This window comes from Ctenopharyngodon idella, chromosome 19, assembly GCF_019924925.1.
Source record: "Ctenopharyngodon idella isolate HZGC_01 chromosome 19, HZGC01, whole genome shotgun sequence".
NCBI lineage: Eukaryota > Metazoa > Chordata > Actinopteri > Cypriniformes > Xenocyprididae > Ctenopharyngodon > Ctenopharyngodon idella.
In genome coordinates, this window is record NC_067238.1 from 15,409,940 (window position 1) to 15,431,077 (window position 21,138).

The 21,138-nt window shown below is 37.3% G+C and overlaps 1 protein-coding gene across 2 annotated transcripts in view; it reads right to left on the minus strand.

Annotated features, from left to right (window-relative positions):
- Positions 1-21,138, minus strand: part of trappc9 (trafficking protein particle complex subunit 9) — a 211,513-nt gene that overhangs the window by 3,366 nt on the left and 187,009 nt on the right. For both annotated transcript variants that reach the window (XM_051872803.1, XM_051872802.1), the window contains one exon: positions 1,644-1,867. In XM_051872803.1, coding sequence (XP_051728763.1) covers positions 1,644-1,867 — 224 coding nt within the window. The remainder of the gene's footprint in view (positions 1-1,643; positions 1,868-21,138) is intronic.

The window sequence follows — 21,138 nt, forward strand, 5'->3', positions numbered from 1 at the left end:
ATGGCTGTCCACCAACGTTTACCATCCAACCTGACAGAACTGGAGAGGATCTGCAAGGAGGAATGGCAGAGGATCCCCAAATCCAGGTGTGAAAAACTTGTTGCATCTTTCCCAAAAAGACTCATGGCTGTATTAGATCAAAAGGGTGCTTCTACTAAATACTGAGCAAAGGGTCTGAATACTTAGGACCATGTGATATTTCAGTTTTTCTTTTTTAATAAATCTGCAAAAATGTCAACAATTCTGTGTTTTTCTGTCAATATGGGGTGCTGTGTGTACATTAATGAGGAAAAAAAATTTACTTAAATGATTTTAGCAAATGGCTGCAATATAACAAAGAGTGAAAAATTTAAGGGGGTCTGAATACTTTACGTACCCACTGTATATATATATATATATATATATATATATATATATATACACACACACACACAGACTGGAGACTGGAGTAGTAATGCTGAAAATTCAGCTTTGATCACAGGAATAAATTACATTTTAACATATATTCATTAATATATTCAATATTCATTCATTAATAATATTTCACAATATTACTGTTTTTACTGTATTTTTGATCAAATAAATGCAGCCTTGGTGAGCAGAAGAGACTTTTCAAAAACATTAAGTTTAAGTTTTAACACAAGTGACTGAATTTAGGCTTCTCATGATCTTTAAAAACATTTTCATCTAAAAGTTTATGATTTAATGCTTGCAATTATTTTGTACAAACAAACAAACAAACAAATAAATAAATAAAAAATACATGTCGATTTATTTATTTATTTATTTATTTATTTATTTTTTAACATTTCTGGTTAATTCCCATACTTTTTGATGACTTTACTATTACTCTAATGTAGAAAATACTTATAATAAAGAACAAGTAGGTGTGTTTAAATGTGTGGCCAAATGTCTTGTAAATCTCTCTCGAAAGAAACAAACAAAACTGTCTAATTTTAATGGGAAACTAAATTCACCCTTTGCCAGGAGTTTGATTGACAGGCGATCTGACCAATCATAACGCTGAATCTGCCATTTTGTCCAACAAACAAATTAGACAGGAGAGTTTGTAGATCAACGTTGGTGGATTTGAACTTAAAAAATGGTGTGTATTAATGTCTTTTGGCATTTGAAACAACATACCTTCTGATGTTCATTCATGTTTATTTTTTGCTATAACTAGTTGGAAGAGATAATTGGTTCACATGAATTGAACTGAGGCACCACAGTGATCTGTCACGACACATTAAAGAGCCACAAAACGGTATTTGTTTAAATTTCTTAAAAAATGACAAAATGTGAAAGCTGAGACTTTGTTTTATATCAAAAGTAACCTGTTCTGTCTTGTCTGTCAGCGTGTTGTTTGTGTCCTTATTGCTCCGTGATGTATTTTTCACTGCGTGAGAACATGATGTGTGGTGTGAGAGCGGCATGGCTTGGCGGACGTAGCAACGGGGGGCGGGTCTTTGCGAAAGGGCAATTAGGATTTCTGTTGCTAGAAACCTTGACTAACATATACATAAGTGGACCTTCAACACCTTGACTGTGATTGACAGCTAAACTTTCCTCAGATGTTGATGACATGACCTAGCTCAGACAGCGTCCTGCTGCTGTGTGCTTTTCTATGTGCGTCATTGGCTCACCGTGCCGATGTAGAAGGTGTTGGAGCCGATGAAAGTGACGGCATCCTGCAGGTCGAAGTTTTGGACTCCATTCTGATAGTCTTGGAAGGGGACGACGGTCAGAGAGAACGGTCCAACGGCGCTCTTGCTGCGGTTGGTCAGTTTCACCTCTAACGGCACAGCATCTCCGACCCTGCAGTCAGCGACCACGTCACAGTCACACGGCTTACCGTTAACCACAACATCTGGAGAGAGAGAGAGAGAGAGAGACAGGAGAAGTTTATTACAGAACATAAAGGTGTCTTCTCTTTTTCTTGCTCTTTTGAAATACTGTTTAATGTTCACAACACAAAGCTCTCCAGCTCACACAGAACTTTACTGAAACTGAACCGCAAAAAGAACTCATTCATAGTTATAACATCACAACCATGAGCTCCCTACCATATTTCTCAACTGCACATTTACTGAAACCAGTAACACATTTCTCAAAACAGTGACCAAAAACCTCAAACTCTCCATTCAAAATATCATCATCTTTAGGGACAGATTTACTAAATGGCAAATTAGTGTGGGTGCACTATAATCCCATAAAAGCACTGATGGGGAGTGGAAAGTTCTGCGCATGATCTACTGATGACACGTAAATTAAAGAACACAGACGCAGCTGGATCATTTCCATAATGACCAACACAATCTACCAAGAGCAGCACAAATTAGCGTCTGGTTTAAGACATGCTTTTTTGGATGTTAAATAATGCAAATACCAGTAAATTGATTAGCACAAACCTTAGTAAATAACCTGCGTGATTCATTTAAATACTCTCCTCCCATAAATTTTGCGTCTGAAAGGGAAACTCCTACAAATGCATATGCAATAAGGTCAGCTGCAAAAATAACCCTGTCCATGCCTTTTTAGCACTAATTTTTCACTGCGTGTCTTTTGTAAATCCTGACAGTAGTTTTTTAATGCCAAAACAGGGTTTAAACTAGCGCAAATCTGGCCAATAATATAATGCAAACTTTGCCTTCAAAAGGTTCATTAAGCCAACAAATGCAAATATACGCAGAACACTGTGAGATTTTTTAAAAACAATATGAACCCGACCTCTTACTACAGTGAATGAGATTTTTCAGAGTAACATCTAAACATCCTAAAATGTGCAACATAGTGTAAAACTACCAGCATCTAAATGACAGTGAGCACACTGGTACTGAAAAACTAATTCCAACAAATATAAAACACTTCTTCAATATAAAGTTTGGGTTTTATGATTACAGCATGGTTCAGAAAAATGAAGCATCGTTTCAGGAAAAATATACTTCCAATATTTTGAATGCGAATGAGCACAAGAAGAAGTCCTGAAACTTTCCTAAATGTACTGTTTTTCACTAGCTGTGAAAAGATATGAAATGAAAATGATGGTGGTGTATTTATAATTTTAAATGGTTAGTTCACCCAAAAATGAAAATTCTGTCATTAATTACTCACCCTCATGCCGTTCCACACCCGTAAGACCTTCGTTCATCTTCAGAACACAAATTAAGATATTTTTGATGAAATCTGTGAGCTATCTGGCCTCCGATTGACAAAAATAACGACTTTATTCAACAATTTCTTCTCTTCCCTGTTGACGTTGTAAACACAGAGCAGCGCTTCCAGGTTCTATGTCAACAGCGTAGGAGACTTCATAACATTAAGGTTGAACCACTGTAGTCACATGAGCTATTTTAATGATGTCGTTACTACCTCTCTGGGCCTTGAAAGTGTTTATAACATTGCAGTCTGTAGGGGAGTCAGATACCTCTCGGATTTCATCAAAAATATCTTAATTTGTGTTTCGAAGATGAACGAAGGTCTGTGGAACGACATGAAGGTGAGTAATTAATGACAGAATTTTCATTTTTGGGTGAACTAACCCTTTAACTTATTTGAATGTGTTTTGATACTTATCCTTTTTATCATGTTTTTAGCAGCTCAACTGCCTCAATCCACATTCACTTTTATTGTATGAAAAAGCACAGATCTCCTTTCTCCACAAAAGACAAAACCATACAGGTGTGACTAAATGACAGAATTTTCATTCTTAAAACCCACAAAAACCATCTACTAACTAGACTATTTCAGTTGATCATCAGCCTTAGATGTGTTTCTCCAGCTGCACAGAGAGTCAACAGTGGCAAGCCATGATGCAACAGCGCTGATCTGTGAGCAGAGCATGAATGAACGTGCATTACAAATAAAGAGGAAACAGTAAACAATACAGATGAAACAGGTTTTGCCTGATTGTGAAGAAAATTCATGTTGCATCTCTCTCATGTGCTCTGAGCTGTCGGTATCTATCATGATGAGGACTTCTCTGTCTCTCTTCGAACGCCGGAGGCAGAGCTGTCACACGAGCCCCGTCCCCGGAGAGGGGCATGCTGGGAGATGCGGTCCCCGCGGGGCTCTGTCAATGACATACAGACAGACAGCCGGCCTGGGGGACTACAGCAGCTCTTCTCAGGATGAGTCCCGCACACGCAGATAAATAATCTCTCATTGACAGGACAGCTGTAGATGTCAGCAACAGCAGCGCTGCTCTCCGAGGACTCGGTTTAAACTCTGAGAAGCGGCAGGTACGGCCGTCTGTTTGGGTAATGATGACTTAACAGTCACTATCATAACCGTGAAGGTAAATGTCACGCTTTTTTTTTTTTTTTATAAGCGAAGCTCAAATGTTTTGCTTTGCATCATCAAATATTCATGGTCCCTCCTGACTGACGTAAGACTTGGTTAAAAAGTTTTTCCCTCTGCAAACCAGAGCTTCATCCAAATGTTATTTTAAGTCCCAAAATAGCATTTCACCAGAAAAATAGAGCGTTTTTGGAACAGAACAACGCCACCGGCAACGTCTAAACACAAGCTGTTTTAATCAAGATTTGTTCCAACGACTCCTGTTTAATTTAAAGGATTGTCTTTAAATGTTGAAGATCAAACAAAGATCACAAAGTCAACATAATGTGAGGTATGAAACAATATTCAGCTGAAAATAATGATGGGCAGGACTTGAGTTAATCCACTGTGATTTAACTGTATTGTAAAAAAAAAAAACAGGCTAGTTATATTTTGTGCACAATCTATCAGTATACATTATTTCAAAGAAAAAAAAAAATGTTAGTTTGAGTAACAATCAACTCCACAACACCTCTAAAATACAGACTCTTCATATGATCCAATCAATTCCTGATGTAATTCCTTCCTGCCTTACATTTTTCCCCTCTGAGTGAATATTCTGTTTTACTCTGAAACAGATGTTAGTCAGGGTAGCAGCATATTTAATTTATGACAGGAGTGAAAACGAGGATGTGAGGAACAGAAGTACAGTGTGTCCAATGGATCATACTGTTGATTAACAACATACTAAATGTCCAGGCAATGAAACGTCTTTCCGAAAGAAATAAAAGTTGAAAACTCCATAAAATAGTTTTGAAAGTTGTGAGTTATGAACATGTGATCTAGAGGCTTTATACACTGTACACCATTGTAAAGACTGTAAGTCTATCTTTCACAGCCTCGTCTTCACCCATGTTAAATTCAATATGTTGTCTACCCTGCGTCACATTGCAGAAGTAAAATGGATTGTGAATACAACCTTTAAGGATCAATGCAAAACCTAAGGAACTCAAGTGTTGTTATTTCCTTTGTGCTTTAATAAGACAGAGAAAGTCTTAATTCAGACAAGACAACCTGAACCATCCAAAATATGAATCATGTAGTTGTACCTCCCTCTAAACACTCAATTTTGTACTCTGAACACAAGTTCAAAGGTTGATTCTGTTGTGCTATTTCAGGAGTATCCAGAAATGCTCACTGTGTCTGTATGTGTGTGTGTCTGTGTGTTCTTTCAGTTTGTAGACAATACGAGATCAGTCTCCACTTTTCAGAAATTTTAGCTTATTTTCACTCGATCCACTTATAGCCCTCTATTTCATCTGCTTCACACACACACACACACACACACACACACACACACACACACACACACACACACACACACACAGGTTTGATTTGCTATCAAAGTGAGGACTCTCCATAGGCGTAATGGTTTTTATACTGTACAAATTGTACATTCTCTCCCCCTACACTACCCCTACCCCTAAACCTACCCATCACAGAAAACTGTCTGCATTTTAACATTTTTAATAAAACATTGTTTAGTATGTTTTTAAAGCTATTTTATATATGAGGACCCATGAAATGACTCATTTTTCATGTTTAAGTCGTAATACCAGTTTAATACCCATGTCAATATACAAATTTGTGTCCTCATAAATCACAAAAGCGCGCACACACACACACACACACACACACACACACACACACACACGGCTCTAGTGTGACACCTTACCAAGTGTTATATTTAGTTTTTTAAAGAGCTGTTGCTAGGAGATGTGGAAATGATAGGTAGATCAGCTGCGGACGGGTGGAGATATTCCTCCATAATGATGAACAGAACAAAGGGAGAGAGAGAGAGGAAGGGGCAATCAGACATGCACAGAAATGGAAAACTCTACACGAAAACTACATTTTCTACAGAAAACAGGAGTAGCGTTTACCTGTGCAAGACTCACCACCATAATGATAGTGTGTTGCTAAGCGGTTACTAGGGTGGTTGCTAGGTGGTTACACACTCACCCAAGTCAAAATGATTCACCTTTGTGCATTAAAGCTCCTGCCATTAAACACAACAACACATTTCATCATTTACAGGTTCATTCTGCTGCTCTCTCTCTCTCAGGTTTACCACGTCAGCATTGTTGTGGTGACTCTAGAACGGTTGTCGGGGGTGACCACGATGTCACAGCACACACACAAAAAAAGGAACAGGTTGCCATGGCAACCAGGTCTGCCCGTGGCACCGAGTGTCCGCGAGAAAAGTGCCGGGCAGCAGAAACTGTCCGACTCAGCAAAGCCATGTGTGCAAACTGATTCCTGGAGTTCGGAGTAGCCCTGCATGGGAAGGGGGGTCAAACCTGATATCAGAGGCTTGAACACACCTAAAAGATGTCAAAACAAAACACTGAGAGAGTCGTACCTAAGCAAACAACATTTCACTATGACAAAAACTTCATATTTTCACCTAGAGTGCCAAAACAAAAGCTTGTAAACAGAAGTTGCACCCATTTGAGGAGGTTACCGTAGCAACAGCAGGCCACTTAGCATCAGGTATATTCACAAAATTTATATTCTCATTATTTATCACTTAAAACTTTTAATAAAAAAGACTTTTAATAGTTGCTGTTTGGCTGAATGACGTTTTTTAGAAACATTTACTGAAGTCTCTATGTTGGAAAATAAACATTGTTAGAAATTATTATGCAGAATAAAGATAATGAATACATAATGAAAATACTGTAAACTACATAATTATTTTGGCAAAATTCTGTATAGACAAAGCTATTTTTATTTTATTAACATTTTAAAGAAATAGAAAATTGAGATTTATAAGGAAAGCCTACTGTCTCACTGTACATAAATGGTTGTTATTCAGTAATTAACTGTAATTCTTTTCTTTTCTTTGCAATTGCAACTTTTTATCTTGCAATTCTTGCCTTTATCTTGCAATATTTTGCCTTTTTTTTCTACTCAGAATTGTGAAACATAAAACTTGCAATTGTGAGAAAAGGTCAGAATTATATATATATATATATATATATTAATATATATATAGAGAGATAGAGAGAGAGAGATAGATATAATTTTATTATAATATAATATAATATAATATTATATAATATATATTTGTCTATTTATATAAAATTATATATTCATATTAGTGCGGTTAAATCGATTAATCGCATTTAACATAAAAGTCTGTAAATATGCGAGTTTATATCTTGTGATTCTGTGATATATATGTATGTGTATATATATATATATATATATATATATATATATATATATACACATATATGTATATATACACACACACACAAATTATATATTTACAAACTTTTGTTAGATGTGTTTTATTGTGATAAATCGATTTGACTGCACTAATAATATATTTTATATATTTTTATAAATAGATAATTAAATAATAATAATAATAATAATAATGACAATAAAATTACACATCCTTAAAACCATCATATAATTTGCACACAGAGAAAGCACAAAAACATTTAGCACCAACAAGTACATCGGCCAAACTCTTACTAACCAAATGAGAAGGGTTTCTACCCAAAGGTCTCCATAAACTTGGTCCTGAGCTTAGATTCTAGGACATGAATGTCAGCGATCCTGGAGATGGAACATTTACAGCCCTCTTGTAAATGTTTAAACGTGATAATTTAGATGAATTATTAAGCCGTGTTATACTTAGGTGGATCGCCATCATGTAACAGCATAAATTTTACTTGGGAATCTATATAAAAGCACAGAATCAGCAGGAGGGTGACCTCAGGAAGAGTTGATCTTCTCATCTCATTTTCTCCACATTAGCACTGACACTTACTCAGCGAAAGCCATCTGTTGGCAAACATGACCGTGCCTGGTGCTTTCAGACCAATACAGTGAAACTAATGGCGTACCCGCTCAAGAGTTTCATTCCACAAGGCTAAAGGAAACAGCCGTCTGGTCTTCCTCAAGATCAGGGCACATGCTTTCAAGTGCACTACTTAACGCTGAAAGAAACACTAGTGGGAATCAAGTCTGAGGGACACAAAAGACCCTTTCAATCTGTTTCATTCTGAATTGCAAAGCTTGAGAGCAGAGCAACGTCCTTCAAACACAGTTCAGCCTGGTCGATGCTCCGCTGTTAAAGAACAAGAGGGATATCTCTCACTGTCATGCCTGAATCATCGGGTGCTTCAAATGTGAATGCTTATGTAAGATCAATTAATTACAAAGTGGCACTCTGTTGAAATCGCTCAGACTTCTTTTTCTAAATCTTCACAAAATTCTCCAATTAATTCAGCTCCAACTGCTTAACAGATTTCTTTAGCACTTAAATTTAACATAAAAGTTCAAAAATTTCAACTGAATTGCCATAATTATGCATTTCAACTAGTAAAAACAGCTCACATCTGAAACATTCGGGTCACTTTGACATTCAAAAATCTATTTTGGTTATTTTGATTGTAATATATGCATACAGAATTGCGATTGGTCTTTTAATTCTTGCAAAGAGGAAGAACATAAAAACTTCAATATTTTAATTTGTATATACATGCAAGAAATAAGGATAAAACACTACATTTTAAGTCACACAGTGCGGATTTTCCGTAAATAAGTGAACTGTATGTGAACGTAACTGTATTAAGGACTCAAAGAGAGAACTGTTGCTGTGTGAACATATAATGAATAATGAATGACTGCATTTTCTTTCACGCCGAATTTAAAGCCTCTACACGTGTGCTGAATTGAGAAATGCAAACAATGCAATTCTATGTTTAATGTGAATGACCAAATTATTGAATGAACAAATAAACATATCATACTTTGCATATAGACTACAAGTTCCTTAAAAAAACCTAAGATTTGTAGAAAAGGTTTGTCCAGAGGGATCAACTAAAATAATAACTACCATTCAGAAAATGTAAATGTAAAATAGCAGGAAAGCTTAAAAGAGAGCTAAGTTTTAAAAGTATTACTTCTTGAAAATAAAGATTTTTTTTTTTTAACCTGGAAACACAATACAGGGCATCCTGTGCCAACTCCATCTCAAGTCTTACATCTGATCAAGCAGATGAAAAAGAAAGACTTTTGTTTACTGTTTTAGAGAGCAGCACAATCTATTATATTTCTGCGCTGTCACGTTTACGCTGGCGATGAAATAAAGAGAGCCGCAAAGACTGGCATCAAACTTGGCTGAGAGCCTCCGGCTGGCGATGCCTCTTTCTCCAGAGAGAGTCTGATCAAATCAGAACTTCCTGTATTGGATGATTCTGAATTCATTCACTTCAATTCACTCCAGTTCACATCCAACATTAATTATGTTTTTTATGGCAGAATTCCTCTACTGGGTCCATCCTGCCTCATTCTTTCCTCAGCTCCAGCCTGATCTGGCTGGATATTCACAATCAACAAGGTGACAAACAAATTCATAGAGGCAGCGAAGCGTCTCCTTGCGTCAGACGATAAGGAAGCTCCAGGCTCACACTTTTTGCAAACAAATAATTCAAAGCTTCACAGAGCAGAACAATACAAAGAATCGAACACAAACAATGGAATATTTTCTAAGCAAATATATACACCAGGAATGATTTATTTCTGGAGCTTTTTGCGTGATGGAGCCTATAGAATGCAGTTAGCAGTTGACCCTAAAATTCAAGATATCAGGGCAAAAGTCCCCCTGTATGAGTTTTTCTCTCATATTTATATCATGATATAGTTAAGTAATATCATAAGAGTAACGAGCGCAATATCACACGAGTGATGTTTTTGTCCTGAATAGCACGAGTGCAAATGTGATATTGATTTTATACAACCGTTCAATAAATAAGAAGTTAATATTGTGTTATATTTTAGACACAATATTGTCTGCTTTTGCTCAATTCTGCCAAAGGAAATATTAACTATAAAGCCAGAGCAGAACTGTTGTGCATCTCTGAGTAACACAAAGCGGTGCTTCAGCTTTTTGAGTGAATCAATCGAGTGAACCAATGATTCAATGGCCCATTAAAAAAAGAGTGCCATTTACTTCATTCCTGAATAAATCAGCCGTTTGAATGAATGAATGACTTATTTAGACATTTACTGCCACCTACTGGCAGCTTTAGTTTCTTATTTAGAGTATCATTTCATTAAAAAAAAATCCATATTAATAAAAAACCCATTAAAAGTAGGCCTAGTTCACCCAAATAATGAAAATGCTGTCAACATTTACTGACCCTCATGGCTGTTAAAGCCTAAAAGTTTCTGTGTAATAAAGTCTATGTTGAATCAAATAAAATATTTTTTTTCCTAAAGCTACTATTTGTAATGTTTATTTGATGCTTTTCTCATTTAACACAATAATGACTTTAAATTATGTTTTGTGGGTAATTTCTCGAGCAAATTTGATGCACGCTAAATTAATTAATTAATCACCACATTGTGCAAATAATTAGATTAAAAAAAATTTATTGCTTGACAGTGCTAAATATATACCGATAACATTATGACCACTTTCCTTTTGCTGCCAAAACAGCCCTGACCTGTCGAGGCATGGACTCCACTAGACCCCTGAAGGTGTGCTGTGGTATCTGGCACCAAGATGTCAGCAGCAGATCCTTTAAGTCCGGTAAGTTGTGAGGTGGAGCCTCCATGGATCGGACTTATTTGTTCAGCACATCCCACAGATGCTTGACTGGATTGAGATCTGGGGAATTTGGAGGCCAAGTCAACGATTCAAACCTGTTGTTGTGCTCCTCAAACCATTCCTGAAACATTTTTGCTTTGTGGCAGGATGAATTATCCTGTGGAAAGAGGCCACAGCCATTGGGGAATACCTTTTCCATGAAAGGGTGTACATGGTCTGCAACAATGCTTAGGTAGTTGGTACGTGTCAAAGTAACATCCACATGGATGGCAGAACCCAAGGTTTCCCAGCAGAACATTGCCCAAAGCATCACACTGCCTCTGCCGGCTTGCCTTCTTCCCGCAGTAGCTCGTCTGTTGGATCGGACCACATAGGCCAGCCTTTGCTCCCCACGTGCAGCAATAAGCCATGGCCGCCCATGACCCTTTCGCCGGTTCACCACTGTTCCTTCCTTGGACCACTTTTGATAGATACTGACCACTGCAGACCGGGAACACCCCACAAGAGCTGCAGTTTGAGATGCTCTGACCCAGTCGTCTAGCCATCACAATTTGGCCCTTGTCAAACTCACTCAAATCCTTACGCTTGCCCATTTTTCCTGCTTCTAACACATCAACTTTGAGGACAAAATGTTCACTTGCTGCCTACTATATCCCACTCATTAACAGGTGCCGTGATGAAGAGATAATCAGTGTTATTGTCAGTCACCTGTCAGTGGTCATAATATTATGCCTGATTGGTGTATATATATAATGAATTATATTTACTGTTCTCACACACACACACCAAAATTCAGTCTGAAAGATAAGAAATACCCACAGAGACTCTGAAAGCTCAGTTGTGATCATTGTGAATCACTTTCGATGCTCAGCTAACCTGACAGACCCTAATCAATAACCAGCTATACCTGAAATGCAAACACAGGTTACGGTGTCAGATCAGCTGTGAAAATATGGGCACTTTAACGAACACAACCCACAGAGCTGATCAATGACAGAAGGAAAACAGCGCCTGGCAAGGTTACGCCATGAAACTGCTCTACAGAGCTGTCGAATGAGCAAAGCAGCACATAAAAAGAGAAAGGGAAGTCTGGATTGGATGTGAAACGCTCTCCGCAGGAGGTCCGTGTCTACTGGAGATTTCATTCGGCCTTAGAGATGATTAATCTAAACTAGATTCACTGCACTAAATGATTTGTTCATCATCCTCCTTTGAAGCTGATGCTGGGAATCTCTGACACGCCACTGCAGATCTTGTGAGAGGGAATAAAGGACAGTGTTGGCTCTGACTGGGTTTAAGAACCAGGACATAACCTATTATATTAAAACCAAAAATTGCTTTAAATAAACAAATAAATGTCATGAACAATTTCAGGCAATTTCCTGTTACTTTGAGTGCCACATTGGATCTGCCAAATGCATAAATGTAAACACCAATAAATATGATAAAGGCTTTATCCAATTTGTAGTGTTTGCACTTAACCCAGACTTTCTCACACACCGACTGGCAAAATCCTCCACTGGGGCAGACGTTAAATCAGCACTAGCAAAGATGAATTGCCACTTACTGCTTGTGTGTAACCACTTGGCAGAGAGGCTTCTGCCTGGTCCTGATGTCAGTTTACATGGACAAATACTATTTTTAAATGGAACCGCGACAAAGCAAAACTGCACTCTTAAAGGGGTTCTTGATTACGATTTCACTTTTTTTAACTTTAGTTAGTGTGTAATGTTGCTGTTTGAGCATAAACAACATCTGCACGCTACGACGCTCAAAGTTTAATGCAAAGGGAGATATTTTCTTTTACAGAAATCGCTGTTTAAGGACTACAACAAATGGCTGGTAGGGACTACAACAATCTTCTTCCCAGGTTGGTGACATCATTAACCCTAAAATTTACATAAACCCTGCCCCCGAGAACACGCAACAAAGGCCATGTTGGGCTGCTTTAGAGAAGAGGAAGGGTTGTTGTAGTAGAGTGTTGTTACCATGCTGTCATTTTATGCCGGACTGCTTCACAAACGAGGGTCAATTCAACGCTGGATTTGCACAAAAGATTAACATGCTAGTCGATGAGTTGAATCAACTCCACAGCAACTACATAAATTTATCCACTAACCATTCAGAAACGTCCAGTTTCATTCTAAAAGTTGTAACTTCTTCTGGAGTCTCTCCATCAGTGTCTGACTCCGGTTTGAACAATGTAAGGCTGAACACCGTTACTGACAATCCTCATTTTGGGTGCGTGAGATTCTCCAGCTTTGTTGTTGTTGAGCAACTGAAACGCGAGCTGTTAAAGCTCCGCCCTCTTTTGGAAAGCGTGCCGGGAGCAGCAGCTCATTTGCATGTAAAGGGACACACACAAAAACGGCGTGTTTTTGCTCACACTCAAATAGGGGCAAATTTGTCAAGCTATAATAAATGATCCATGGGGTATTTTGAGCTGAAACTTCACAGACACATTCTGGGGACACCAGAGACTTATATTACATCTTGTAAAAGGGGCATTATAGGTCCCCTTTAAATGTAATGGCTATTCCCCAAATGTAGGTAATTTTCAGACATGTAGCTTATTTGTGTTCCCCTGAAATAGTTAAAATGTCACAATGTTGCATTTTCTTAGCTCGTTCACTTTCACAAGCCAATATTTCAAAACAGACTAAAATTTTGCTCAAAGCAGCATCTCCGAATTTCAAGATAGATGGACAACAGCTATGCAGGATTTTACTGGCCTTCTTATTTCCTAAAAACCATTTGATTGGGATTCCAGACTGTGTCTGGAAAAACAGCCATTTGTTTTAAGAGAAAAGGGCATGTTTTGTTTATAAAAATTTGAAATCTAAATAGAAATCTTAAAATCTTGGGTGGATCCAGGTAATAACACAATCATATTTGCCTACACAAACCAAATTATGAGAGAAGCGAACCAGGCTCCAAATCATTTCTAAAAGTGGGGGACTTTTTTTTTTTTTTTTTTAAAGTGGTTTCCCCTGATGGAGTTAAAATATTTTGAAGTGCAGTTTACTATTCTAAAAGAACAGCACAATGTCTTCTTAACTCTAAGCTTTAGGTAATTGTTTGCACAAATGATTGTTATTAAATGCAGGAATCAAGCTGTAATGACTGTGGTGTCATTGGCTCTAGCAGCAGGGAAGGCTGCAGTAGTTCTGCGCTTGTGTTCTGTCAGCAATACACCAACATGTTGGAGGGTGGAACCACAGAAGTGAGATTTAATTACAGACTCTTGGGAAATGAGAGTTGTAAATGCTGCAGTCTTTCTATAACTTTCTCATTCTGCTGTGGGGTTAAATAAGATCGGATGAATATAGAGTGTAGAAATGATTTTGAAATCCAACACAGATAAAAAAAAATTGTGTCAAGAGCTCTATAGACATGTGACTGAATTTTAGATTGAATGATGCATTGCATTATTTCAGATTAATTAGATGCATTGCATTTTTTGGTAAAGATAAATAATGAATCATTGTCTGAGCATGAGTATAAAGACTGTGAATGTTACAATGAAAAAAATGACTAAATAATCCAAGAGCTTCAGAGTGATTAGTCACATGGCATTTACGTCTCTGGTGATGGGCTCAAAAAATGTGCCAGACAAGCAACTAGTATCATAGACCTGCTTGGTATAAACAAAAGGGTTGACTGGAGCTGCCACAAGGACAAAAGTATTTAACAAAACAAGACACAACCTACACCAAATGGGTCTTCAGGTTCCCAGTCAATCAATGATCTGCCATTTGAATGGAGCTCAATTGGATCTAGGTGCCGAGGACCGAGTCTCAATCGGGAGCTCTTGCACACAAAGGCTTGTCCTCATAATCCCATTTTCCTGGTGAAGAATTGATTAGGCATTTTGTGTGGGAGGATGTAGGTATGAGGGTAGCATCGACTACTAACTGGCCTCGGCAACCTGATCAATTACGCCAACACCTTTGGCTGTAAATATATGCGCAACAATGCAGAGCCACAATCTTCGAAGAATGCTGATCTCCAATATCCACATGGGAGGCGTCCAAGAAAATCTAAAGAGTAATTTTGTTCTGAAGAACAAAATAAACACATGGGAATCATGTGAAATGGTTGACAAGCTTCTAAATTTAGTCTGAATCCATCTGAAAGTGACACAAGAAACTGATTTCACAGAACAAAACATCCCTTTGATGAGAACCATCAAAAAAATGTTACAATGTGGCATTTTCTCCTTGGTTTATTTGCTTTTACAAGGCAGTATTTCAAAACGGACTGAAATGTAGCTTATAGCAGCATTCACAAATTTCATGATAGATGGACAACAGCTCCACAGGCTTTTACTGGCATTCTTTCAGTTTATCAACATTTTTGCTATTATCAGTCTGAGAAGGAATCAAGGCTGCATCTGGAAAACAACCACCATTAAAAGGCATTTTCAGAGAAAAAGGCATGTTTTGTTTATAAATGACAGCAAAAATCACTTCAGATTAATATAAATATGAAAAAACAAATATGCCAACAAGAATCAAAATAAAATAGAGAAACAAACCAAGTTTTGAAACAGCTTTGACTGTAAATGTATGTGCTACAATGCAGAGCCACAACCCTCGAAAAATGCAGATATTTAATATTCACACGGGAAGTGTCCAAGAAAATCAGAATGCCAATTCTGTTTTGACGGACAAAATAAACACATAGGAATCATTGAAAATGGTTGACATGCTTCTAAATCTTGGTTGAATCCATCTGAAAGTGAGAAAAGAAAAGAAACTAGTTTCACAGAACAAAACATCCCTTTGATGAGAACCATAAAAAAAAAGAAAAAAGAAAAAAATCATTTTATCCGCAAGGATCAGAGGGCAACGGCTACCTGGCGAGACTTCTTAATCTGGGGTCTTGTGAAAGAGGTAAAAATACCGGTATTGTTACTTGGCTTGGCCAAGGTTTTCTGAGTGCTGCACCAATCAGCTATTAGTGGTAAATCCTTCTTTATCAGGTACAAAAGGAAACTAATTAGGAGTTTCAATTTCGCAGCATGTTTTAAACAACCTACGATCAGAACAGAGCCAAACAGCTGCCGGGAAAACCTTTAAAACGACCCCACACGCACACAAACACAATCATCAGTAATGCCGACTGTCTTTCTGAGTGGCCTTCCCTGATTATCCGGTAGGGATTATAATTTGATTTGATTCCTGACTTGACCTGCTGTGGAGTTTAAATTTAACCGGGTAATTATAGGTTAAGAAGAAGGGGGTAAATGGCTCCTGAAGATTTTCATGATTGTAATAACTTCACACATCATCTCTCCAGTTAGCAAACACCAACCCCATCTACACACTCCAGCTATCTGGATATATATATATATATATATATATGGTTGATTATTCCATTTAAAACTTCAAGTAAATATTTAATGCATCTGAGTAAATCATTGTTGAACACTCCAAGCAAAAGTTTATACTGTAGGTCTAAATGCTTACTTTTGTTTATTTAGCAGATGCTTGTTAACCAAAGTGACTTAAACTATTGCACACTACAAGACAAAATTAAAGGTGAAGTATGTACGACTTCCCCTTAACCCAGTTTATTGTTCATTGACTACTATCAGTGTACCATTCATGGGTTTTTTACCCCAAAAGTGAAAACATTGAGTATATCAGGCACAATCAAAACACTGACATTGGCCTGCCCAGACCCAACGATCTCTTTTCAGCTCAACCAATAGCGAGAAATTGGGGGGTGGCTACTGTAGCATCTGGAGCCAGAGGGTGTTTAACTGGTGTGGGACCATGACTGACGCTTTACATGGGAAAAGACGTTCAAATTCAGCTACAAAAGTGCTGGACCTTCAAAGATTAAACAGGTCAGGAACACGTCAAAGAGAACGGGGCATTGAGATGCAACACGCTACAATACAAGATCTTCATGCACCTGTTCAGAAAGACAAATGTACCAGTTTATACTGTTTACCAAGTGTGTCCGGTGTAGACAGCCTCAAATAGTTGTGGTGCATCATGTCAAAAATGTACATTGGGTGGGTTTATTATAAGCGAGATGCTTGTGTTCGCTCTAGATGGAGTCTTAGTCTACTCAATTTGCTTACTAATGACAAATAGCAGCACAGCTAAAAGTTTTCCTCATATGTTGGACCTTTTATTTAAAGTTGCTTACTTAAACATGTCTTCACAAGTACCCGTAAGAGCTGTATTTGTGATTTTTGCATTAGGAGGCTCAACCTGTGAAAGGGCCGTTTCCAAGTTTGTTTGCAAATATGCTGTAATTTTGTAATTCTGCTAAGTGCCAGTAGTGTTGCAGAAAACACATACAATATTATTTTGTATTATCCACTAAAATTACATTTTTGTCCATATTATATGCCAGATATAATCCAAAACTGATGGTCCAATGCAGGGTATAATGTATACAATTAAATAAAAATAAACGGTAACACTTTATTTTAGGGTCTTTTAACTAGTTGCTTATTAGCATGCATATTACTAGAATATTGGCTGTTTATTAGTAATTATTAAGCACATATTAATGCCTTATTCTGCATGACCTTATTCTACATTCTTAACCCAATACCTAAACTTAACAACTACCTTACTAACTATTAATAAGTAGTAAATTAGTAGTTAATTGAGGGAAAAGTTGTAGTTGATAGTGAATATGTGTTCCCTATACTAAAGTGTTACCTACTACAGTTACAGTCCATCAGCAGTGGACTCTGTATAATATTATATAAACCCTCATGCTAATAGCCTACGAGCATACCATGAGTTTATTAACAAGGACACCTTTAGCTAACGCTGCCGGAGACCCTGAAGTTAATGGACTGTAACCATTCTATTAAGAAAAAACTAAACCACAAACCTTTGAAACAGCATGTACTGCCTTCCCAACTCCCCTCGAGGAGCTTCATACGGAAAGCTTAGAACTGCTCACAGCATACCACACTTTCACATGCAAAACAAACCAACTCAGTATGAATGACCAAACGACACAAAAGACCATTCATACCTGTCATAAAATGACAGCTTTGAATCATTCACGCTGTGAGCCGCACAAAGCCGCCCTGCAAATATTTGTTAGTTCAGTAAAGACGAACACTAATTGGCCTAAAGGGGTATAAGGGACAGCGGCGGGCGTTACGACACAAGCTGAGTGAATGGAAAGATAAACACATAGGGCACACAACGGCCGCTCTTATCAGTCAGATAGTGGCTGCACAATAGACACAAGCTAGTGGGAAAAAAAGTATTGTATTTGACTCTTGCGGGAACTAATCCGAACAAACTAAAAGTCTGCAACATGCCACTTTCATACTTGGAGGAGCTGTTTAACATGCGTACACACACGTCGCAAATGCATGTAATTATTGTATTGGGATGCAAAGCACACATTAGAGGGTAGCGGGGACGCCGCATTTTTCCAAGGATGCAAAAGGTGGCGGAAGAAAACAGCAGTGCTTCATTTTAAATTGCATAAACAATCAACTTAAAAATTACTTGGGAAAATCTCCGTTGCAGGACACACTCTCCTCCAGCGCTCTCCTCCATCTTGAAGTTGTCTTAGCCTAATTATGTAAATGAGACACTGTATGTGCCATTCTAAGCACTTAATGTGCGGAAAAAAGCTACAGGACCCATGAATCAACAGCCCACACAAACACACAGATGTAAACACAACCCATTTAAACAATCTAATCACTTTTGTCCTTGGTCTCCGTCACTATGTGAGAGTGTTTTAATGAGGTAAACAGTCTGCACTGATTACATTGCTAGAGAAAGAGAGGCTTGAGATGTACAGGAACGCAATAACACAACGTAAAACTGACACAATGAGCATGTTGGGGAAAGAACTGTTGTTGGATTTGCTAATGTTTGTGAGTTTGATGGCACTGTGTCTTTGAATCATACTCAAGAGTGTTTTTTTTTTTTTTTTTTGAGACACTTAGCAAGCTGCAAGGAAATAAGATTAGAATAAAAAGCAAACTGGGATGAATTAATGTGTAGTCAGTGCTTTTACCGGTTATGTTATGTTCCAGTTTAGCTCTTCTTGACTACCTAAAAACTACAAAATAAGACTTACAAAAAGACAAAAACCTATAAAAAATGTAAATGTAATTTATGAAATTTGCAAACGCAAGTGCATAATATCTAAAAAACAAAGAATTAAAATCTACAAAATGAAAAATCTAAAAAAAATCTGAAAAATCTTTAAATTAATCTACAAATTTTCTGAAAAACAAAAAACAACAACAACAACAACAACAAACTACAAACTAAAAAAATTAAAAAATACCCGAAAAGCTAAAAAAATTACCTGATAAAAATAAAAATAAATAAAAATCGACAAATTATCTGAAAAACCTAAAAATTAAAACCCACAATTTACTTGAAAAACCAACAACATTAAAATCTACCAATTATCTGAGAAATCTAAAAATTAATACCTACAAACTACTTGAAAAACTTGTGGAGTATTTTTAGCTTTAGCTTAGATTTAGGTCTGTACACCCAAAAATGAAAATGATCCCATAATTTACTTCCCTCAAGCCATCCTAGGCATATATGACTTTCTTCTTTCAGTCAAACACAATCGGAGTTATATTAAATAATATTCTGGCTCTTCCAAGCTTTATAATGTGAATGAATGGTACCAGATATTTTGAAGCCCAAAAAAGCACATCCATCCATCATAAAAGTAATCCATACGGCTCCAGGGGGTTAATAAAGGCCTTCTGAAGCGAAGTGATGCGTTTTGTAAGAAAAAAAATCCACTTTATAACCTATAATCACCTCCCATTATAAAGCTTGGAAGAGCCAGGATATTTTTTAAATTTAACTCTGATTGTGTTTGGCTGAAAGAAGAAAGTCATTTACACCTAGGATGGCTTGAGGGTAAGTAAATTATGGGGTAATTTTCATTTTTTGAGTGAACTAACCCTTTAATGGCCGAATGATAACCATACAGTGAATGAATGCAAACGATATAAGGTATTAAATGGTGAGTTTGAAGAACACTTTACTGAGCAAGTTGACATGCTAACATCTATCTACCTGAATTATAAAACACATCTGGTTTAACAGCACAGTCATTTGAAGGAAACTCTATGTGCCCCTATAGGTTTGTTACCGCCGCAGCACCACATTCATTACATGTCTGGACAAAGGCTTTGTACACTGAAGGATGTCTGTACACCCAGTACACCTTTAGCACAAAGACTCTATTGGAGCAATGTGGTGACAAATGTTCAAAAATGTCTCGACTGAGAAAGTACAGACCTGTATTCTAGCTCTCTGCACACTATGTACCAAAACTGGAAAACTTCATAAACTTCAAGTTGTACTATTTTTACCTGAAACAAGAGTAAATACCCTTCAGATACCAGTCCAGATGACATGCGGGTTATTACATTTAAAAATGTCCAACCCAAACAAACAAAATTACATTTCCACCATTTTATCAATGGCCAGTTTCTATGCCCACCTGCTGCAGAAGCTAAAAAAAATCTTTTTCCGTAGAGATTTTATTATTTGTTTCTCTCTGGAAAGTACTCTGAAACTCTGAGTTTTTGGACTCTTTGTCGATGATAAACAGCAGTTTCAGCCTGCCGTTCAGAGAGTTTTCCTGCCATTTAAACAGACAGAAAGTCTGCATCTAAACCGTTAAAATGGCTCATTCAGTAATCACAACTTATGCCACATATGCTATAAATATTAACATATTAAAATATTCAGCAACTTTGCCAACCGTGATGACTGGCAGTATAGACTTTATTAACTTTTGACTTTGATTATTCTGTATGTGCTATAATCTAGAGAAAATACAACTGAATTCATCTCATGACATTGTCACTCCTAAACAGACGTGCAAGAAAGCCCATTTAATAGGTTAAAATAAATAATAACCAAACACATATATGACATGATATGAAGCATCACATCGGTTTACAAGCAGTAGAGAATGACAAATCATGAAATTATGCTATCACTTAGACAAGTTAAAAATATAAAGTCCCTAAATGGTTTCGTTGTCCTTGGATGCTAAAAGTCAAAACAACAACAACATTATCCATCATATGCTGCTGTCTCAGAGCGCAGCTCATGTTACTACAGAGAGCTACGTCAAAAAACAATCAGTTCACTCCTGCCAGGACGCGTCCTTTACAACACAACTCTACTTCCAGAAGACTGCAGGGGTACAGATCTTTAAAACAACCGAGGAACTGCAGATCA